Here is a 22,409-nt window from a genome sequence, read left to right as displayed (position 1 = left end):
TTGATCACTTGGTTCAAGTGGTGCCCGCCAGGTGTCCTCACTGTGAAGTCACTGCTCTCCCCTTGGTCACTTATATCAACAGAATTCAAATTAGATGTCTTACCATAGTAGCCAAAATGCAGTTGCCTTCTCATGGAAATCCCACCGACATGCGGTTGTAACTTGTGTGCGACATGAGGAACTCCTCAAGTTATATGATGCTTTTTTTTGTTTGTTTTTGTGTGTTTTTTTTTTTTTTTGGTTTTGTTCTGTTCTGTTTTTTGTTTTTGTTCTGTTTTTTTTTGTTGTTGTTGTTGTTGTTTTTGCAAATGACCTTTTTCCCGCCCTTTCACGTGTGGCCCTTCTACCACCGGTTTTGGACTTTGAGTTAAAATCTGCAGGAAGATTCTCTTTGCCCGTGTTGACTGAGCCCCGTGCGCTTCATGACCTCACAGGTGTGTCGAGAGTACCAGCGAGGCAATTGCAACAGAGGAGAAAACGATTGTCGGTTTGCTCACCCTGCTGACAGCACAATGATTGACACCAATGACAACACCGTCACCGTGTGTATGGATTACATCAAAGGGAGATGCTCACGGGAAAAGTGCAAATACTTTCATCCTCCCGCACATCTGCAAGCCAAGATCAAGGCTGCCCAATACCAGGTCAACCAGGCTGCGGCAGCCCAGGCTGCAGCCACCGCAGCTGCCATGGTGAGTAGCGGCATCAGGCCTGTCTTTGTTAGCAGTCAGTAAAGCCAAGTGACCCACTCGATCTGACTACGAGCTATTCATTTATTAACCTTTTAAATTTATTTTATTTTTGTTTTTAGTTTTTGTTTTTGTTTTTGCTGAAGATATGTTTGTTCAGGTATCCCAGATAATACATCCTGAAGTTACCGTTCACAGATGTGAGGGTAACTCCTCCAGTGGTTCAGATTGCTCCTACCCTTGGCCTAACTCTTAATACTCTGTCTTATTCTGGATGTAGGGTTTCTGAAACTTCTGCTTTGTAAAGAACCACCTGTCTCCTTTTCAACTTAACGATATCGCCATTTCTCGGTCCTCTTATTTTTCTGTGTGCCATCTAATCAGCCATCGTTCCCCTTCGGTGTGTTCTTTTGCACATCAGGGCTCTTCTCTACGTATATCTTGCTCTTAACAGTAACATAACCTGGAACTATTTAGGAGAATTGCTTAAGCAATATTGTGGTGAGGATCAGCCACCAGATTTTCAACCGTGTGCTCTCTAGACCGTCCTACATACTATTGTGGCATAAGCATAACTGTCAAACTAGAGAAGCTTGACTATGCCATCAAATAGAAAGGAGAGAGACAGACAGCAGTACCCAAGGAGTTAGACATTGGATCATTCAGAGCAGATACCTATATTCTTAAGGTAAATTTTAATGTGATCTAATAGCTGATTTTAATGAGTCCATTCTTTGTTCTTTGCTTAGCTGTTTTAATGTTGTCCTTTTTTTTTTTACATAAATATATATGACTTAATCATGAAAATATTCATTTAAAAAAAAAGACACTGTGTGGTATTCACAGCACAGCCAAATAATCACGAGAGAGGTCTTTTCTGTGTTTGTTTACGGATACTTGAGCAAAAATACAGAAGGCAGACTCTCTCCTCCTCTCTTCCTCTCACTCTTTTTTTTTTTTTTTCTGTTAGAGTATCTTGTTTGTAATTAACTACAAAGAGGAGTTATCCTCCCAATAACAACTCAGTAGTGCCTTTATTGTGCATGCTTAGTCTTGTTATTCGTTGTATATGGCATTCCGATGATTTGTTTTTTTATTTGTTTTTTCTCACCTACCCAAAAATGCACTGCTGCCCCCATGATGCACCTCTGCTTGCTGTTTATGTTAATGCGCTTGAACCCCACTGGCCCATTGCCATCATGTGCTCGCTGCCTGCTAATTAAGACTCAGTCGGCTGTCAAATCACTGAAGCGACCCCTCGAGGCAACCTTTGACCTGGTACTATGACCTTTCACCTTTTAGCTTGGCATGTAGCTTTATTGTAGATACAAGTTTTTTTTTTTTAATCAATTTAAAAAATATATATATATATATATTCCTTTTTCTGTTGTAAAAATTGTAAAGTACAATGAAAAACTGAGTGTGGTTTCCTGACAAAAATTAGTGGAAAACACTATACTGTATGTACCTGGACGGATATCATACAATGAAAGATTCCAAAAGCCCAGCAGCCCACATTCAGTTTAACTACATTGTAGAATGTTCTAGTGAAATACTTTAAGGACATTAAAAAAAAATGTATTTTTTGACTGTATATTTATGTACCTGTTTGGTTAGCATGGCTTTAGTGATAGACTTATTTATTTTTTAATATTTATAGTTCAGTGTTTAAGAAAAAAAAAAACTTGCATGCTCTGGGACATGTGCATGTCTAGGTAGGTCTGGGGGGAGGAGCAGAGTGGGATTAGTTTTTATTTTACCTGTTTCGGTCACTCTGTACAATTAACTATTAACATTGCTTATACTCGTCAATCCTCATGGAGCTCGCAGTGCAGCTTTTCTTCTTTCCCCAAATCAGTGGCTTCTCACAGAAAGCCTGAAGCATTATGGGACTTAAAACACTTTAACACATTATAACATGTGCTCTCGTCCTAGTGGGGTTTATTTTTTTGTTTTGTTTTTGTTTTTTGTTTTGTTTTGTTTTGTTTTTTTTTTTGAACAAAAATAATGCTTCCTTTAAAAGCTTTGGTCTTGCCTTTTTTTTTTTTTCTTTAAGTTTTGTTGATTGGATTCCCCCCACCCCCATCCCCCGGGTAGTTCAGTGCTCTGCTGCTTGCTTGCTCATGCTTCCTAACAATTTTAGCCTTCAACTGATTTTTCTTTTTTCTTTTTCTCTTTTTACTGGTATTTGTTTTTTATACTCATTCACTAAACAGGGAATTCCTCAAGCTGTACTTCCCCCATTACCAAAGAGGCCTGCTCTTGAAAAAACCAACGGTGCCACCGCAGTCTTTAACACTGGTATTTTCCAATACCAACAGGCTCTAGCCAACATGCAGTTGCAACAACATACAGCGTTTCTCCCACCAGGTAAGGGGTCTGAGCTTGTTAATGAACGAATCTGATGAGCGGCAGGGAGTAGTGCTGGTTAAGCAGATAAGCCATGCCCCCCACCCCCAGTTTGCTGTCAGCCATAGATAAGGTGACAGGTAAGGTGGGCAGTGGTGGAAACTTACCTCAGGTAGCACAGGCGGTTTTCCCTAAGAACTGAGAATTTTAACTTAATGAGGAGTGGAATGAATATCAGTGTGATGTTTTATATATTTATTTTTGTTTGTGTAATTTGGAACTGAAATATAGTTTTCTCTCTCTTTTTTTTTCCTCCTTCCTCAACACTGTTATATGTCTGTCAAGCTATTTTATGACACTTTCTTGCTGTAAGACCCCTTTGCCTTCATGATTCCATAGAGTAAATTGGAATTCTATGAAATGACATTTCCAGGTTCGATTTTTATTTTTCAGCCTTTTTGTTTTCAAGGTGAAGAAAAAAAAAAAAAACAACTTGAAAACTTGACTATGTGTTCCAGAGCTCTTAAAAAGTGCTCTTACTGGTGCCAACCAGCACATTGCTTAAAAATCATGATTTGCTCCTGACCTAATATTCAAATAGTCCTAAGGCCCCAGGGGGTTTTACACCGACCATTGAGTTATACATTTGTGGTTTCAGTTGATTTCAGCTTAGTCACAGAAACATCCTCTAGAGCTATCCACAAGGGTATAAAATTGAGACACATTAGTCACTTAACTACTTGAAAATTTATTATTTTTACTCTTCATACAGAAGAAGAAGCACATATTAAATTTCTGGTAATCTGGAATTCAACCAACTGCAGACTCTAATCCCATTTTCTTCTTTACCTCTTAACCTTTCTAAAATGATTACCATGGGTCCAGAGATTTATTTAATAGGATGATTTTATCTTACTCATTGAATGAATAAATTAATGAGGAAGTGTGTAGGTCAGAAGGTCCAGCATCATTAGTATATTATCCTATATAGACAGTCCTTAGATGCATTGGGTTCATAATGCCGTGAGGGGATGTGATTATTTATTTTTGAATAATGAACAAAAGAATATATTGCATTCACCTTAGCTTTTATTGCTGCTAAGCACACCTTTTTATTTTTTTATTTTTTATTTATTTATTTATTTATTTTTTTTTTTTAAGCACACCTTTTTACACTTAGTTTTTACACTTCTAAGTACAACTTTTTATACAGCTCATCTCTGAAGTCTGGCCATCCATATGTAGAATATGGTTCAACATTCAATGAACCAGAGTATCTGGAGTATTCCATGAGTTAAAACAGCGTATGCCTTGGGCACTATGGGTAAAATATTTGTACTCATGAAATAGTATCTATCAAGATGCTGTTTGTCCATTTGAGACTACAGATTACATCTGTAGGGTATTTATTACATTCAGAGGAGAAAATCCCTCTTATATTTTATATATATTCCTCTTATTATTTTAGAGATTAACACTTTTTTCTCGACATATATAGATTTTTTGGAGATTTCCACAATTTGATCTTTTTGCTTTTTTCTTTTTTGCTTTTACATAAATTACTGTGCCCCTAGACTTATGCTGTCTTCAATAAAGTAATCAATTTCTCTATAGTCTGATGGCTAAACAAAGTTTAAAGAGATTGTAGGTAGTAGCTCCTGTAATGTCTTTCAAGTAACCAAAAATTATTTTAGTCGGTTTATTCTCATCGAATAAAACATTGCCATTCAAGGTGAATTTCTTTATTTAAAATCTAAACATTAAAAAGATCTAACTTCTTCTATGTGTTTTTAAGGAAATCTAACATTTTTGGCTTATTAAACGGGTTTTACATTAATTTCTCCAACATTCTAATAACTGAGGACTTTTCTAAATGAACTTAACCATTAATTAGATGTTGTTTATGACAGTAGTCTCTTCCCTAGCAAGGCTTTTAGTCTGTGGATAAGACAGAGCAAAAGATGCTAGGTAAGGAATCTCAGGGAAAAACAAACACGTTCATAATTCAAAATCATCCTTATCTCTCTGTTCTAGAAACTAAGCATCGTTAATTTAAATAAAACGTGTCACCACATATTGAAATGTCCTGAAACTGTTAAGGTATACCTGCGTTTGTAGATGAATTTTGCATCAGAGTGATAGGAAATTACGGCAACAGTAATATAAAATTACATTTGTTTGTAACCCAGTTTTAAAGGGCTTAACCTTTATTAGTCATGTCATCAGAAGTAGGTAATACCTTCATCATTCTTTTAAAATATTGTCATTATAGTCATATGTGCTTGTGTACAAAAAAAAAAAAAAATTGGCTCTGTGACATTAAGAGGTTAAAATGGATGGCCCATCTTTACTTGTGCCAACCCACTTTGTCGGGTAGCCAGAAAGGAAAGAAATATTTGTAATGCAGAGAATGTAAACTAAAAATGCCTTAGAAGTCAGGCAGGAAACAAACAAATGGAATGAGAAATAAATCAAGCACTGTGGGGTGCGGGAGGCCCTGGGGAGCACAGCCCCAATCTAAAGGGGACGGTGAATGTTTTGACTCAGCCTTTAATGGCCTCAGAGGAATATCTGCCTGGCAGGTTGTACCTGTTGCACACTGCACGCCCTTTGTGGCTCCATTTACATAATAGGGTAATTGTGTCCCTGCCTCCCACACTTGGTCATGCAAACCTGTATAGTTGAATGTAGTGGCCCCGATGTTCATCCGGTATTGCCAGATCTTGTTGTTGTTGTTGTTGTTGTTGTTGTTTTTCAGTTATTTACCTCATTTGGATGTTCATCTGTGAAATTTCTCAATTTTTAAAATGTTTCCAACTAATTCAATCTCTTAAATGCTCTGAGAACAAGAGGACATCCATCCCGCCACAAATTCCTGTAATCTTACATATATCTAGGAGAAGAGGAAGTTTATTTTCCAAAGACAATGTTATTCTGCAGGCATACAGATGAATTACATGATCAGAGCATCCCAGCTGCCCACAATATAATAATTTTTGCAACTTAGAGTTTTAGAGCTCTGTAATCTCTTACTTTGTTTATAGCTTCAGGGATGTGTAGGTCTTTTTCATTGAAGTTACCGTGAAGCATAATTGCCTAAACCAATAGAGGAGGTGACTAGGTAGCTGGCAAAAGATCAGAGTTCAGTGGCAAGCCAGGTAGCCAGGTTAAAAAAAAAATTACTATGTATCATAACTTTTAATAACAAAATTGAATTTAGGTGGTGTCTACCTATCTATCATCCATCCGTGCATGTCCTCCTCCATCCATTTATCCATCTGTCCTTCCAACCATCTATCTCATCTTCCCTCTTATCCTCCTTTCCTCCTCCCTTCTCTCTCATCCTCCTTACCTCCCTTCCTCTTTTTCTTCCTCTATCCTTCCCCATTTTCCATCCATCCGTCTACCCATCCACCCACTCATTGATCCATCCATCCACCTATCCATCCATCCATCCATCCATCCATCCATCCATCCATCCATCGAGTCAATAAATATTGATTGTATGCCACATGGTATGCCAGTACTGACACTAGGGATTACAAACCCATGACCCAGGAGCTAAACCTAACATCCAAGAATATTTGTCTAAGAACGTTTCAATAAAAGCAAAATGTAAATCCTTTGGAAGGTCTGCATACTCTCCAGTGCCAAGTCGCACAACTCCCTATTGCTTCGGCCCGGTTGTTTCACACATTTTGTTCAGAAGAGCTACCTCTGTTGAGTGTTTGCTCTGTGCCCTACTACACTGGATACTCTATATACGTTAGCTCCTTTTTTTTTTTCCCTCACAACAACCCCAAAAGGTTGACATTATTATTCCCATTTTACCAGTGAGTAATTTGGAGCCTAGAGTGGTCCAGTGATTGACTCCAAGTTGCATGGCTTGCAAGGTTTCGATAGAACTTGAAATCGGGTCAGGTAGGTTTGAGTCAGTGTCTCAATATCTGTGAGCTCTTTACATGAAATCCTAAAAAATGATTTGGCCTAATAGAGGAAGTACGCCTTATTGATAACCTGACTCTATGACTGCTGTTTTATACCCTCCATCACATTTAAAAACAAACAAAAATACCAGATGAGGCTCACATTCAAGCTTTTTTTTCCTTTTTTTTTTTTTTTTCAGTTTTAGGTGTATACTACTTTTTTAAAATCTTCACCCTTTAAGACTAAATTGATTATCCCTACAGATTATGCAAATCTAAGGTCTACTTATGCTGTAGGTATGAATTTCACCCCCAAAATTAGAGTAGGTAAGAAGTATCACTGTTAGGTAACATCAGTTTATTTTCTTGAATTTAAATCATGTCCACCTCTAAACTCTAAGCTCACTGTATTGGATAGAAATATCAGACATTACAAGGATTCTGGGACCCTCTCCTCACATCTCTTCCCTCCCATTCCCACCTTCAAAAAGAGGTCTTGTGCAGTCCAGCAGGGTAGTCAGGCTGTGCATCCTCCACCCATTAGCCAGCACTGGTCCCTGCCTGTGTGATCATTGCCCCTGCTTCCAGGGTCTCAGCAAGGCAGGCATTCCAGAGCTCCCGGGGCTGCCTCGGGTACAGTCATGCTTGCCTGAGCTCCATAGCCCTGTAAGCAGCCCATTTCTTTGACAACCTGGGCCTACAGGCTGGTTGTGGAAGAACAGGCTGTGTGCCCAACTACTCATGGACCCTGCAGACTCCCCGCCTCTGCATCTTGAGGGCTTCCCCCCCCCCACCTTTCTCCTTTACTGGTTTTGCTTACTTGCTGTCCTCAGAAGCACACCTCTCTTCTCTCCTCCTAGCATTATTGCCCTCAGTGTGGGCTTAGGATTAGAAAAAAAAAAATCTAAAAAATAAGGGTCCCTTATTGAAGCAACTTCAGCTTTGGCTTATGTTGCAACTTACCAGACATGAAGAAACAGAGGGAGGGCCTTAGAAATTTTCTTTGGGGATGATGTGGAGGTGAGCGGGGAGGTGCAGAAGGATGAAAACAGGGGAAAACAGGAACAAAAAAATTCCCAGCTTGTCACTTTTATTATAATCAATGAAATTCATGCAGACGGTTTACTTGAAACTCAGCATAGCGATCATAAATCAGGCTGGGGAGTTTAAATCCAGCTCCCCCACAAGTTACGATCTCTCTGTACCTTGATTTTTTCCCCCACATATAAAATGGGGTTCCTAATGGTAATTATTTCATAAGGTTGTGTTTACGTGAGTCTTAAACGTAATTCCATAAAACAGTCTCTTAAAGCACTTTCATAGGCAGGTCTGAGAGTTTAGAATAAAGCCTGGAAGGTAGTAGCACTAGGTTTTATTTGTTGTTCTTTGAATTCAGTAGCGCAGCGTAATAGAATTCAAAACACTGAATAGAAACAGCAAGGAACTGTATGAAGCTCTTGCTGTGTTGTGAACTTTTAGCTCTAAATGACACAAGTTTAGGCCTCAAGGATACACATTTTGGAAGACCTTACATCAGCTTTATACTTCTAATCTTAAATAGGCTTGAATTATCACATCCAAATTCAGACCTCCAACCAAATCTCCGTTAGACTCCCTTTTTCTCTCTTCTACCTCTTTCCCTTCTCCTTGAGGTATTTTTAACTGTGCAGGCGTCGTGTTTTTTAAATTACCTTCCCACTTGTTCCTCCTGCATCTTCCAACAGTATTGCAGTCCTCAGAAAACACATCAGTCTGCCATGCAAATATCAGGGGAAATTTGAAATTGGCAAATACGTTCACTTAAAATCTGCCTCGTGTTGAAAATTAAGGGAAAAAATTTCAATTGGCTATTCGCGCATCACTATTAGTAAATCAACCCATTTGATGTAAAGATGGATATTATGGTCATTTCAAAGTGATTTTTGGTTTTGGTAAGTGGGTCCTACAGCATTATGTCTTCATTTTTGTGCGTTATTGCACCTGGCTAGTATTTTCATTGCTGCCTTATGTTTATTTGCTGCCAATCCCTCTCAAAACTGTGTGCACTGGTTATAATGGTAACGAGGAAGATAACTCAAACTAAAACTCAAACCATAGCAGCTTCAGACAGAGAGGAGAGTTAACTCACTTTCAGCATGTGCAGGCTACATTATGCATGGGATGAAATATAATAGGCAAATTGCAGCATCATAATAAATAGTAAATTTAAAACATATAACCTGGACAGTATTTAAACTGGCCTTAAATCCTTGAATACCACAGTATTGTTCTTCATTCATCTTTCCATCCTCTCTCTCCCAGTCCTCTTGCCCCACCTTGAGAGGATAATGATTTCACAGGATCTAGACCCAGGATTAAATTTCGCTTGCTCTACTGTCTCAAATTAAAGTCTTTGTTGTTACTGGTCTGTTTCTGTTGTTGTCTTTTACAAGTCTTTGACTCAATAGTAGTAGCAAATGATAGAGATCTTCAAGTGTCTTAAAAAAAAAAAAAAAAAAGAATGCCTGTCAGGATGATATTACTCCACCTGAGAGGATGCCTCCCTAGCCCCTTCCCCGAGTTTAATCACTGATCATTGTGCCCAGGGTCTAATTGTGATAACAGACTAATTGCAGCTGTTACAGGGATGCCAGTTTGGTAATCCGTGTTTCTCAATGGCAGCTTTGTTTTGTAGGGCCATCTCTGACAAGGCTCAATTGGCAGATATTTTTCTAACAAATGTTCATCCCAGATGCTGCTAGTGTTTAAATAGGATGTGCCAAGATCTAGATAGAAATATAAAATCATTTGATATTTTAAAACCTAGAAATCTAAAATAATCTCATAGAAAGAACAGTAGTTCTTTATGTGGGAAGCGCCCTGTACTTGGTAAAAAAAAAAAAAAAAATCTATTTCGCAATGTTTATATGTAAAAGAGAACAGGGACTGTATACATAATATTTTAACATCGTGGTTGGAACAATCGAGACATCACAGTTAACCCCCCATATGCAATGTATATATCTTCATTTTGTCCCATTCAGGGTTTTTAATTGAAGTCCAGTCAATGATTTCTTGCACATGACATTTTCTAGAATATTTGCTATTCCAAGAAGTCCTGAAGGTCTAAACCCGCAGTGAAAAAACCAGTCTGTCTCCTCAGATACCTATTAAGCAAACCAATTTGAGACCTACACGTATATCCCCTCTAAATGTTCTTCCTACATTTAAATTCCAAACAAAAGCGATGTAGAAGTTTCACTTTCTCTTTATGCATAATTTATTGTTTGGTATCCCTCCAAATAAAATTCCTGTATGGATGGATGATCACAACCCCTTCCGTGTCTGTGTGGTTGCTGCTACAGTGAACAGGGAGATAAAACCAAGGGAATGACAATGAGTGTTTTGGTTTTATTACATTGTTAAGCCAGTTTTGTGCATTGGATTACCTAGCATTTTAATAATAAATAATTTCTCTGATTATTGAACATGTGCTCAATATAAAGAAAATGTTCATATAGTCTTATGTTGAAGTCAGAAATAGCAAAGCCGCCAGATGGCTAGGAACCAGATTAAAACAAAACAAATTAACAATATTATTTTTAAAAGAATTAAGCAAACTTTTCCCCCAAATACTTTTATTTATAGGCAGCAATTAGGAGAAACAAAGTGTACCAGCACACAGTTAAACTGGCTTTTATTCTTCACTTGAGACTAGTTCTAATTGATCACTGTGCTATTGTATGATTTGATTGTGCTGACAGTTACATGCCACTGTTCCCATAATAACAATTTTTCTTCTTTGTTCAAATGAATTTCCTAATTACACGTGTGATGGGATGTTTTAATTCTTTTCCCTTTTCAAATCCACCTTCCTGTTGCAATGCATGATGGGCAGGCTCAATATTGTGCATGACACCCGCTACAAGTGTTGGTAGGTGCCAGCTTTGTTTCTTGATTATCTTAAACCTATGGTGCACCTCACAGCCCCTCAAAATCCACTGCTAAGTTTAACTTATATCTATTGGGCAAGTCCATTTCCCTTTTACTAACACCTGTCAATTAAATGCCATTTTCTATTTAATTGACATGGACTCACATAAATGTTTTCTTTACACACAAGTTTCCTTTAGTCACCTTTGGTGGATTTTGATTGGACTATGAGTTCTGGTGTGTAAAAAAAGAAAAATCTGTATCATAAAAGTAATATATTTGTGTATTTTTATAATAATAAATAAGAAAAATACGTTCAAACAGATAACTGTATAAATGAAGTAAATAGCCTGTATTTTGACGTAGATTTTGAATGTCTGACTATGAACACTATATGAAATTCTTGTTTTTGACGTAGCAAATTAAGCCTGTTGTGTCAATTTTCTTGATTTGATGGTAACAAGCTTTTTTTCCCCTTTTTTTTCTCTTTCATCCCCTTTCCCCTTCTCTCCTTGGAATGTTGTCCTGCTTTGCGCTGTGATTGCATGTCACTCGCTGGTGATGATGTCCCGTCACATGGCTTATTGCTGTGATAAATACCATGCCCAATTATCTCCTCCATGTTGCCATGGTTTCCATATTGCTACACTCTTCTGTATGTTTGCTTATATGATTTTCCCTCCGAAAGTTCCCATGGTGCACGGTGCTACGCCAGCCACTGTGTCCGCAGCAACAACATCTGCCACAAGTGTTCCCTTCGCTGCAACAGCCACAGCCAACCAGGTTTGCTAATTTACAGCTTTGTTTCTTAAAAACCAACTCTAATAGGGCTCGATCCAACAGCCCTTACGCACGTGGATTTCCCATTGAGGTCAGTGGGAGTCGTGTGTACGTGAGGGCTGTAGTGGGTGCTTTAATAGCATGGGGTTTCAAAGATACCTCTTGTTGGCCTACACATTCTCTCTATGATGAGCAGCAGAATGCTTTTATGCCATTTATAAGTGCTCCAAAGTTGTCGCGGCTCCATTTCTAAAGCTACTAAAATGATATTTACACAAGCAATTCTCATTTGGTCTCAATCGTGCAGGTATTTTGACCAACCAAAAATGCAGGTAATTGTAGGTTTTTATTAGAACCATCTGCTATATACAATTTCTTAGTTCTCGCCTAAATTCTTAACATAAAAAGCAAAATGTTTAAACATGTCATATATGCCACAAATGACCAGTCTTGTAAATAGAGTTCGTTATAAATTCATTACAGTTTCATTTGATAAGCAGATTGTATATTCAGAATAAATTAGGTTGGTGTCCAGGTTTGATGCTCAATGCTTTCAACAAAACACATACACATGCAAAACAAAACAAAACAAAACAAAAAACCTATGCGCTCTTATTGCTATAATTAGCCAGCATAGGTTTTGGAGAGCTATAAAGGAAAAGAGGTAATATGGTAAATTGAGTCATTCGGTGTTCCATACAAGTTTGTAGAGTAACAGTTTCACAGATTACTCATAAGGAAATGGGGCCGGTTTCAGAAATTTGAATTTTATGATGTACAGGAATGACTGCTCAAAAGAAAATTATTAAAATATTTAAAAGTTAAAAACCGACATTGATTCAACGCTCTCTGATCCTATTTTGAGTTGTGCTTTAGAAAATAACAGTTGACTCAAAGTCAAACTTACGTGAAGTCGGCTTTGACTTCAACGTATAGGCACGTTCGTTACAAAAGCAAAGTTCAATAAGGTTTAGAGCCAAGTCAAATTTCAGATAACCACAGACTAAGGCTCACTGTAGCCAAATGAGGCCAAAGAACCAGTATCAGATGGGAATCAACACGTGGCCCCTTGGGAAGAGAAGGCCAGTTAAGTGCCATCTGAATCTGTGGTTAACTGCTGCGAGAGGTAGCCACCCTGGTTTCTGCGGTACACCATGTACTGTTGAAGAACTGTAAGCTATTAGTGCAGCCATTAAAAACTTTCAAAAGCAGCATGCCAAAATGGGCGTATTTTAAAGTTTCAGACAAGCTTTAAACATTTCTTGGCAAAGAATCATTAGTTTTTCTGAAGCTTGTCAAAATAGCCCTGGATTTATGCTAACACATCAGACTCATTTACAAGAATACTAGATTGTGCATATGTGGCATGTTAGTAAGTAATCTATGGCAGAAATTTCTTAATGGATTCAATGCAGTCCATTTGTGGTGCAAATCAATGATGCTGAGCTCTGTGCGTGTACCATGTATGACTACAGAATTGCTGGTGTAAGCAGAACTATAGCAAAGCAAATTTCAACATGCCCTGGGCCACCTGGGTTGTAGGGGACACTTTACTTTTTGCATTGTGCTGTGACCATTTCATGCATAATCTTGGGTCTTCATACTGTTTTACAACCAAAAGAAAGAAAAGGGAAATGGATATATATATACACACATATATTATATCTACATATACATACATATGTATATGCCTACAGTATATTAGCAATGCTGGAAATAGCTGATGCCACAAAATGCAGCCTGCATGCATGCAGAAGTTTATAGCTGGCCCTTCATCTGCATCGATTGGTGTTGAAGGTCCTTGGTATGTTTCGACAGCCCCATCCTTGATGCTTCTACACTGTTGGGTGCAACATCCTGTCCTGCAGCAGCAGGAAAAATGGTATGAGAAGCTTCATTATGCTTGGAGCACATTTTCGTGCCATTTGCCAATGCTGTAAAACTGTGTAAAGATGTCAGCTGAGAAATGGAAATAAAATAGAGACATATTAATTTACACTCCAGACTGCAGAATTGTAATATGTTGGATTAGTCTAGGACATCTAAATTGAAACAACAGCAACAAAATGCCTTCATGTATGTGATTTCCCTCTTCGCCCATCAACCTTGCCGAGATGGGATCAGTGCCATTTTATAGATGAAGAAACTGTTAACCATAGAGTAATTAAGTGCTTGGCTCAAAGTAACACGGCCAAGAAGTGGATCCACTCGTGTTAGAACCCTTTTCACTCCTCTGACGGTCTCACTCTACCGTGCAGCCTTCTCCCAGGTTAGCAGCCATAATTCTGGGTTGGAGGAAAATCTGGCTACAAATTGGAAGTTCATTGCTTTGGGGACCATTGCAATAAGGCACCTCTGTATTGATTTCTTACTATATTTTTTCCTCAAGTTTTTTTTTAATTCTCTTGCCCATTTATAATATGATAAAATGTGCAATCCAGATTCAGAAATATGTTTTGAAATGAACCTGTGCTCTTATCTGGTTCCTTTGAAATGCTCCTTTAAAATCTTTACCTTGGTATTTTTAATTTGGAAAAAAAGAGAAAAAAAGTTAGGGAACCGTAAGTTGAACGAAAATGTTAGAAATTGGTTGCACAAAAATAGGCAAGGCATTTCCTACTTTGATTTCTGGATTACTAAAAAAACCGAAACCACAGGTGTGTGTGTGTGTGTGTAGGCCAACAAAAAGGGCTTCTTTCAATTACTGCTGTGCATGAAATTTTGGTAGTTTTACTTCTCTTACTTCCTAAAAACTGATAACTTTTATAGAATAGTCTTTAACACAAAGGTTTTAAACAATGAGTTGCTACTTGGACATTAAGTTTATATTAACTTATTGTTATGTTGGCCAGATAAGGACTGTCACCTCACAGCTGAATTTCACTTTTCTTAAAAAAAAAAAAAAAAAAACTTAATATTAAAATGTTTTCATCTCTTGGTTGTTGGCTTGCTTGCATGGATCATTCATCAAATAATTTTTTATTTGCTAGATACCCATAATATCTGCCGAACATCTGACTAGCCACAAGTATGTTACCCAGATGTAGAATTTTCATCACTAAACAGTAAGTTCATTATGTCATATATAGTGTGTACTTGTAGTGTTTCTTTTTTAAGATAACATTTGTATGATGCACTTGAGAAAATTTTGCAAAACTTCAGAGAAAATATGTATTTTATTTTATTTTTATTATTTTTAAAATTCTGTATCATCAAATATTTATTGAACACCTGCCTAGAGACTGGCTCGGTTCTATAAGTAGAATGTACAAGCGAATTAAACAAAGCTCAGATGAATGAATATGTTTATAACCCAGCATATGTTACAGTACTGAAGGTTCTGAGCAGAATAAGGAAGATCTCCCATTTTTATCTTAAAACGGCTTATAAGGAATTTTATTACACACATTTACAGTAGACATGTTAATATCACTTAAATATACATAATACTTAGGGAAAATAAATTTTGCTTTTAGTTCGTATTAGAAATAAACACAAGTGTGAGAAAAAAAAATGTGATTTAAAACTAAATAGGTGGCCTAGATCAGGGGTTGGCAAACTTTTTCTGAAAAGCCCAGATAGTAAATATTTGTGGCCGTGTGGACCATATGGCTTCTGTTTCCACTCTTTCCTGCTGCAGCTCAGCCACTGAGCACGGAGTGGCTGGATGTGGCATATAAATGAAAGGCTGTGGCTGTCACCCAATAAAACTTTATTTATAAAACTAGGCAGCAGGTAGGAGTTTGCTGAGCCCTGGTGTAGGTCATCGTTTATTTTATTTTATTTTTTTTTCTAAATCCTAAATGAGAACATGTACCTGCCTCCCCCCACACACAGGGTCATCCAGATGTAAAGAGTTGGACTTTAAATAAGTATATACACACACTCACGTATGTGCATGCACGTACATCTGTGCATCCAAGTGAGTTTCAGGTACTTCAGGGAAGTCAGTCGCCTTAGAGGATTGCACAGTTCTGAAAATGTTGCCATTGCTCAGAGATAATTTGAAAGTCTTCTGCTTTTCCTTCAAACACGTTGACTTAGGGGGCCATTTTTCATCCTTCCTTAGAGGTGATCTTATATTCAGAATGTGTGCATTCAGGCTATCATATATATACTCAGAATATTTCTTATATTTATCTTTTTAAAAGATTTTATTTACTTATTCATGAGAAGACAGTGAGATAGAGAGAGAGAGAGAGAGAGAGAGGCAGAGGGAGAAGCAGGCTCCATGCAGGGAGCCTGATGTGGGACTCGATCCCGAGACCCCAGGACCTTGCCCTGGGCCGAAAGCAGGCACTAAACTGCTGAGCCACACGGGGATCCCCTATTTCTTATATTTAAAAAGAGTCACCACGTTTAAAAACTGAACCTGGCCATAAGATGGGCGATCCTTCTTTGTTGCTTCCTTTCATGTATCTGAACACATTTACCAATGACTTTTTTTTTTTTTTTTGGTACTGTGTGTTACTATGTGCTCCCATGTCAGTGAGATCAAGATGAATAGACAATGGGATAAAAGATGGACATTTTAGCACACTTTATTAAAATAAGTTTGAACAAATTTCTCTTGGAGCAAAGATGAAGGAGCAATTTTTTTTTTTCCAGCAGAGTCCGAAAATAAGTGAATTGGGAGCAATGATGGTTGCGATAGAGAGAAGGGCGGAGTGAGGGCCTTTGAGAAGGGACACTGTGCCAAGTGAGGGCGTGGTAGCCGAGAACCAGTTTCTGAGACCCTTGTGGATAATAATCCACAGCAATAACTGTGCAAAGGTTGAGCCCATGCAGGAGAAGAGGATAGATGATATTTGAGAGCCATCCCAGAAGTAGCTACCAAAGACATGCTGTAATCGTGAATTAAATTACTGAAAATGATTTTTGTCTACTTCATAAGCTTTCTCTGTAATCTGATAATCATCCTGAACGAGAGCCACATTTTTTAATAAGCACATTACTTTGTAGTTATGTAGGTTTGGAAGGAAAGTCCTCCTTTTGACAGGTTTAAAAAAGATCTACTTCAAGCTTTTGTAGTCAATTGGGTACGCTTGGTATGTATACATGTAACTGTGTTTATTTCTGAGCAATAATCCAGGTTGAAAAAAAAATGATACCAAATGGCCATTAGTTTATCAATTAGCAAGCAAGTGGATGTGTCTGTATTGATTGAAGCTTAGGCTCTTAATGTTCTTAGACTCTTAATGTTTCTTGGATTTAGGGGGGAAAAAGATCCCAAACTTTAAATGATCCAAAACAGTTACTTAGAGTATCATTTTTCCCCAAACACACACCGGCTAAGCACCCAAATATGAGGAGTTGTGTTTAATAGGACTTAAGTTGCATGGATTTTCATTTTGTGGGACCGAATCATTACTCTTGAAACCTGTTAAACCATAAAAGAGATGAATTAAAGTGAGCTCAAATTCTGGCCCCCACTGACTGCCACCACGTTATGCCCCTCGATTTTTCAGATTGTACCTTGAGCTCAGTACAGGGTGACATTTGAGCAGAGCCCCCATCTTGCTTGCTTGCTTTATTTTATTTATTTTATTTTATTTTATTTTATTATTTTATTTTATTTTATTTTATTTTATTTATTTTATTTTATTTTATTTATTTTAATTTTATTTTATTTTTTATTTTATTTTATTATTTTATTTTATTATTTTATTTTATTTTATTATTTTATTTATTTTATTTTATTTATTTTATTTTATTTTATTTTATTCTGTTTTATTTTATTATTTTATTTTATTTTATTATTTTATTTATTTTATTTTATTTATTTTATTTATTTTATTTTATTTATTATTTTATTTTATTTTTTTATTTTATTTTATTTTTCCCCAGTTTTATTAAGCCGTGCATGTCCTTCCATTCTCTTAGAGCTGTACATTTAGGTCCACTTGCACTTGTGAAGCCTTTGTTGTTGTTGTTGTTGTTGTTGTTGTTTTTATGGGAAGATACAACGACATAACGTGTACTTTAAATCAAGAAATGCGATTTTCATAGTAAGTATGTCCTGGAAACTGCTTTATTGTCTGTTTTAACAAAGATTATCTCTTTTTTCCCTTGTAGATCATACTAAAGAGGAAAGGACAGTGTGCTTGGTTAGAGTAAAGGACGAGGTCATTAGCCATATTGTATATACCGTCAAGCAACACACACAAAAACCCCTCAGCCACAAGACATCCACATATTGCATGTTACCCAGAAGAAAAGACAACATGGAAATCCACTGCACACTGTTGCCTATACACTTTGTACATTTAATTGATATTTGTGCTGAGGTGATACTCCTGTCTAAAAGAACAACATTGTCTTTCTTTTCTAGCACAGAGTTATGCATTAAAATATGCATACCTAATTCGTTTCCTATCTATTCATGCCATCTGGAAAAGACAGACTATGGTGTAACCATGATTCTATTATGTATTGGTACGTCTGTAGACCAAGATATAATTTTTTAAAAATAAGTTTATTTCTTTCAAGGTTTACAAATAACAAAGGTGCACCTTGTATTTAAAATTGCCATTATAGATGAGAGCGTGCATGCACAGTCATTTTTGTTTAAGAGTAATATTTTTAATGTAATAGATTTTAAGATGTGGTGAGGGAGGGATCTGACAGAGATGAATGTGCCAAGCAAAACCACAACTGTGTATCTTTTAAAGCACATCATGGCTTTAAGTACCATGTTGTTAAGGATTCTCATGAAGTGCCATAGACTGTACATCAAATTAGAGTATTATTTCTTCAGTGTTATTGTTTTCAGAGCCACATTTTGTTGCTTATTTGCTAGTACTAATCAGTCAAAGGGCACCATTCTTTTTTTTCTTTTTCTTTCTTTTTCTTTATCATCTTTTTTTTTTTTTTTTTGAAACCAAAGCTGTCTCAGAAATGGCCAATTTAACTCTACGGTAACAATAGACAGCACAACACAAACTCTCGATACAGATAAACTCACACATACTGGAGATATATATAATAGATATATATATAAAATTATTTTAATGCATTGTAGTGTAATATTTATGCATACTATACTGTATAACATGTTATTCAAAAGGGATATGCCATTTCTGAGACACGATAACAAAAGAAAAATGTTTGAGGAAATTATTTTGCTTCTATTTATAGCTCTGTCAAAAGTCAAAAGACTATAAATGCTTTGCAAAAATGGTTTCACATTTGCTTAAATGCTTCATCACAGTCACATTTAAAATAGTGACTCTAAACAAAGAAGAAAGCAGCACTGTCATCAGATGCATGATAAACCAAAATATGAAAATGGGAAATGTTTAATTAACCTAGTAATTGGGTGGGTTAAGTACATGGGTGAATTTTATATGTGATTTGTTTTGTTTTGTTTTGTTCAGATTAACTGCTTATAGCCTTAGAAAGCCTTTTACAAAATTAAAAAAAAAATAGATGTGCATTCAGTTTTTAAGAATGGATTCATCCAAAGGAATTCCTTTTTTGTGGTTTGGATGTTGCAGCTAGTAAAGGATATTTTTGCTCTGTTCAGCAGTTCTAAAAATTGCTGAAGTAGGGGCCAGGTCACTGGTAGTTATAGTATGGAATGGGAGAAGCGAAAGTTCAGTTATAGAACTTTCCATACTTCCAAGTTTACTGCAAGTTTTTATGCTTGAGAGAGATGCTTTCTAATATAAGACTGATGTGTTGATTTTACTGATTGTACTGTACATCTATTAAAGCCTTAGATTATTACATTACGGGTTGGAACCCATACCAATGTAATTTCAATCATGTTAAGAGAGTAATGGTGACTTCACATGTTATTGTAGTTAGTTACATTATAGAATATTACTTATTTTTCTTGTTAAAATGTAGTTTTTCATTTCCTACATTTATTAGATTTCATTTTCTATTAACAATTGAATACCATTTCAGTTTATAGACTATTGTTTTATTAGATTTTACCGATGAATTTTTCAAAATACAAAAAAAAATTAAAGTAGTTTTTCCTTCATAACATACTCAGTTTTAAATTACATGTAGTGTCATACGAATATTCGTATTATTGTTAACTAAATGATTTATATTTTACTGATTTAATATTAAAGTGTAAGAATGTCAGTCATTGTTAGTTCTTGTCTAGTTTTCATTAAAAAGAACAAAGATCTTTTATATGGATATCTTATAAATATATAATCATTGCTAAGTAAGAAGTTAAGTTGTTGCTATCGCAACAATCCTGGCAGACAATTGAGTAATATTTTGATGATTTATTTTGTTTGTAATTAGTTATTATAAGAAGATCTAGATCCTAGATATTAGAATAAAATTTATTTTCTACTGTATCCATTTCAAATGTTAAAGTATTGTTTAATATTTTTGAAATCCCTGAATATCAGGCCTTGTTATAAATAAGCTGCATAATCAATAAATAGAACAAGGGACTTTTTGTTGATAATCCAAATACTCAAAGTTTACGTAATGAGAATTATAGCGCGTGTGCAAACTCTTGAGGGTTGATTATGCTGCAATTTAGCATGTTGGAACGTCTAGAGAGAAGGTTGACTTTTTGCACTTCTGTATATAGTCAAAAGAGAGAAACCTGTATAATAGTAAGATCTTATTTTGAATAAAAACGTCTATAATTACAAGGAGTTTTGTTAAGGCTAATAAAATGACAGACTGAGCAAAATTGCTTGCAAAAGTGGCACAGAGTTAGCACTCCATACCCCTTCAAACATGTTGCTTTGCTTTATTGTGGACAGCTTGTAGTTTGCCAGGATTTTTTCAGCTGGAAAGATATGCCATCCTTCCGAGATCTCATGACTGACAAAAACTCCATTGGGCCAAATCTGCCTGAAGATCATTACCAAAAATAGCAGGTACTTCAACCATTAAGGTGAAATCATGGATCAGATATTCCGTACATTTTTCAAAACTACTGCATGTTTAAAACTTCAACGGAAAAAAAAAAAAAAGCAAGAGAGAAAGAACTATACTAAGGACATATATTATACAAATCAGTTTCTGCCAATTTCAGTGGTTTATTGTTCACAAAAAAAAAAAATCTTCAAAACAAGTATTGACTTTCACAAAATTTAAACCATAAACAGGCAAACCAAACAGCACACCGTAGCTATAGTTGTTATGTGATTGTTTTTTAATTGCCGTAGGATCCTGTTCTTTCAGCAGGTGAAAAAATAAAACACAGTTCAAATTTCACGGTTTTAATTTTCAACTCGAGCACTCAAAAAAGCAAATGTGATAATGGGCACTCGTTTAATGAATTAGTGTATCCAGCCTTCACTCCAGCTGGTTATCATGTTGCACTTATCCGCAACCCTACAGCCTTCATCTGCTGAAAGGACAGATGTGCTTGGTTTTACTATTATGTAATCACAACTTACTTTCTGCTTGTAGTTGCTTAAAATTATGTATTTTGTCTTGGGCTGCAATTTGTTTTATGCTTATTTTATTATTACTGCGATAGTTGACTTTGCTGTATGGAAAAATAAAGTGAAATTGCCCTAATAAAACTTCTCTTTCTTAAGTATATTTGTGTATCTGAGACTGGAGAGTAAATTATTTTTTTGCGCGTTTCGAGTATCCGTGCCTGCCTGTCTTTCGGACCGTAGTGATAGGAAAATTCATTATCTGGTTTTAACTGATTGTGAGGAAGACATTCGCTATTTTTCTCACTAATTCTCCTTTGGTACTAAGAGTGAGAATCTGAATCGTGTGACGTTTGTCCGGTATTTTCTGAAAAGTCTTGCCCACCCCTTGCATGATGCTCTTATATGCTCTCCAATATTATTTTGAGTAAAAGGGGGGGGCGGATTCTCTTCTATCAGTTCCAGAGCACTGTCTTTGTGGCAAAGAGCTGTTTTGCGTTGGACTTCCCCAGGAGGCTAACCCTGGAAGCCTGGCCATCTAAGGGAACATTTCAGTAATGAAATAATCATTGATTCAGGGGATCAAAGAGGTCACACACATACAGCTGAGCCAGGCCGTGCCGTCACTTGTGTGTATGTGTGTGTGTGTGTTTGAATTTTTTAAACAATGACTTAAAATTTTGGTTGAAATGAAGGTGTAGGATCCCATATACCTTTGCATTTTGCCATTTCCACTAAGAGCCAGCGAAAGCCAAAGTTCCCATACGAGGAAATTGGCTCATTTGTTCATTCAGGGCCATTTTAGGTGATGGCCAGTTCATATTTGGCCAAAGGCTGCAAATGCTCCTTTGTAGATCTTGGAGGGGCGGGGGGGGGGGGGGGGTTGCAGGTTGTTTTGTTTCTCTAAAACTTACTGCGATGAAAGTAAGTATATTATTCATAATTAATACAATTCTGTTACTATTTGAGTTCTAGAGAACATTTCTGTTATTCTCAGTGGACCCAACTATTCCAGGGCCACTTAACAAAACATAGAGTAGCTGGCCTGGAGAGAAGTATCTACAGCAGGAGTTTGCAATCTTGGGTGACATCCAACTCTCTCCAATAGTCGTAAGTATTTTGGGTATCTTTGAACTGAAAACGGATTATAGTAAACGAACAGCCATTGTCACATTTTAAATGCTTTAAGCGATCCTGTATCCTATTAATCACAACAGAAAAAGGGTGTTTCCTATATTCCTTTTCCAGACAGCACTTACTGTTCCAGGGGAGCTATTAGTGTGGGGACCACCAGGGGTCCTCAGCTCGCAGGAGGGGACCCCATCTGAGACGTCATTAGTTTCTTATCTGGGGAGCAAAATCATCTGCTAGAGCTGCACTTTCCT

The 22,409-nt window shown here is 36.7% G+C and overlaps 1 protein-coding gene across 29 annotated transcripts in view; it reads left to right on the top strand.

Moving 5' to 3' along the window:
- Window positions 1–21,187, top strand: part of MBNL1 (muscleblind like splicing regulator 1) — a 279,557-nt gene extending 258,370 nt beyond the window's left edge. For 19 of the 29 annotated variants that reach the window (XM_077864652.1, XM_077864674.1, XM_077864670.1 and 16 more), the window contains 7 exons: window positions 435–692; window positions 1,914–1,967; window positions 2,906–3,059; window positions 10,842–10,877; window positions 11,565–11,659; window positions 14,647–14,721; window positions 17,732–21,187. In XM_077864652.1, the coding sequence (XP_077720778.1) occupies window positions 435–692; window positions 1,914–1,967; window positions 2,906–3,059; window positions 10,842–10,877; window positions 11,565–11,659; window positions 14,647–14,703 (654 nt within the window). In that variant the 3' untranslated portion in view covers window positions 14,704–14,721; window positions 17,732–21,187. Of the gene's footprint in view, window positions 1–434; window positions 693–1,913; window positions 1,968–2,905; window positions 3,060–10,841; window positions 10,878–11,564; window positions 11,660–13,474; window positions 13,539–14,646; window positions 14,722–17,731 lie in introns of all 29 variants that reach the window. The other 10 variants (XM_077864655.1, XM_077864665.1, XM_077864657.1 and 7 more) reach the window with 7 other exon arrangements.
- Window positions 21,188–22,409: the final 1,222 nt, after the last annotated feature.

Source organism: Canis aureus, chromosome 22 (assembly GCF_053574225.1).
Source record: "Canis aureus isolate CA01 chromosome 22, VMU_Caureus_v.1.0, whole genome shotgun sequence".
NCBI classification, from domain to species: Eukaryota; Metazoa; Chordata; class Mammalia; order Carnivora; family Canidae; genus Canis; species Canis aureus.
This window is presented reverse-complemented; position numbering and strand designations above follow the sequence as displayed.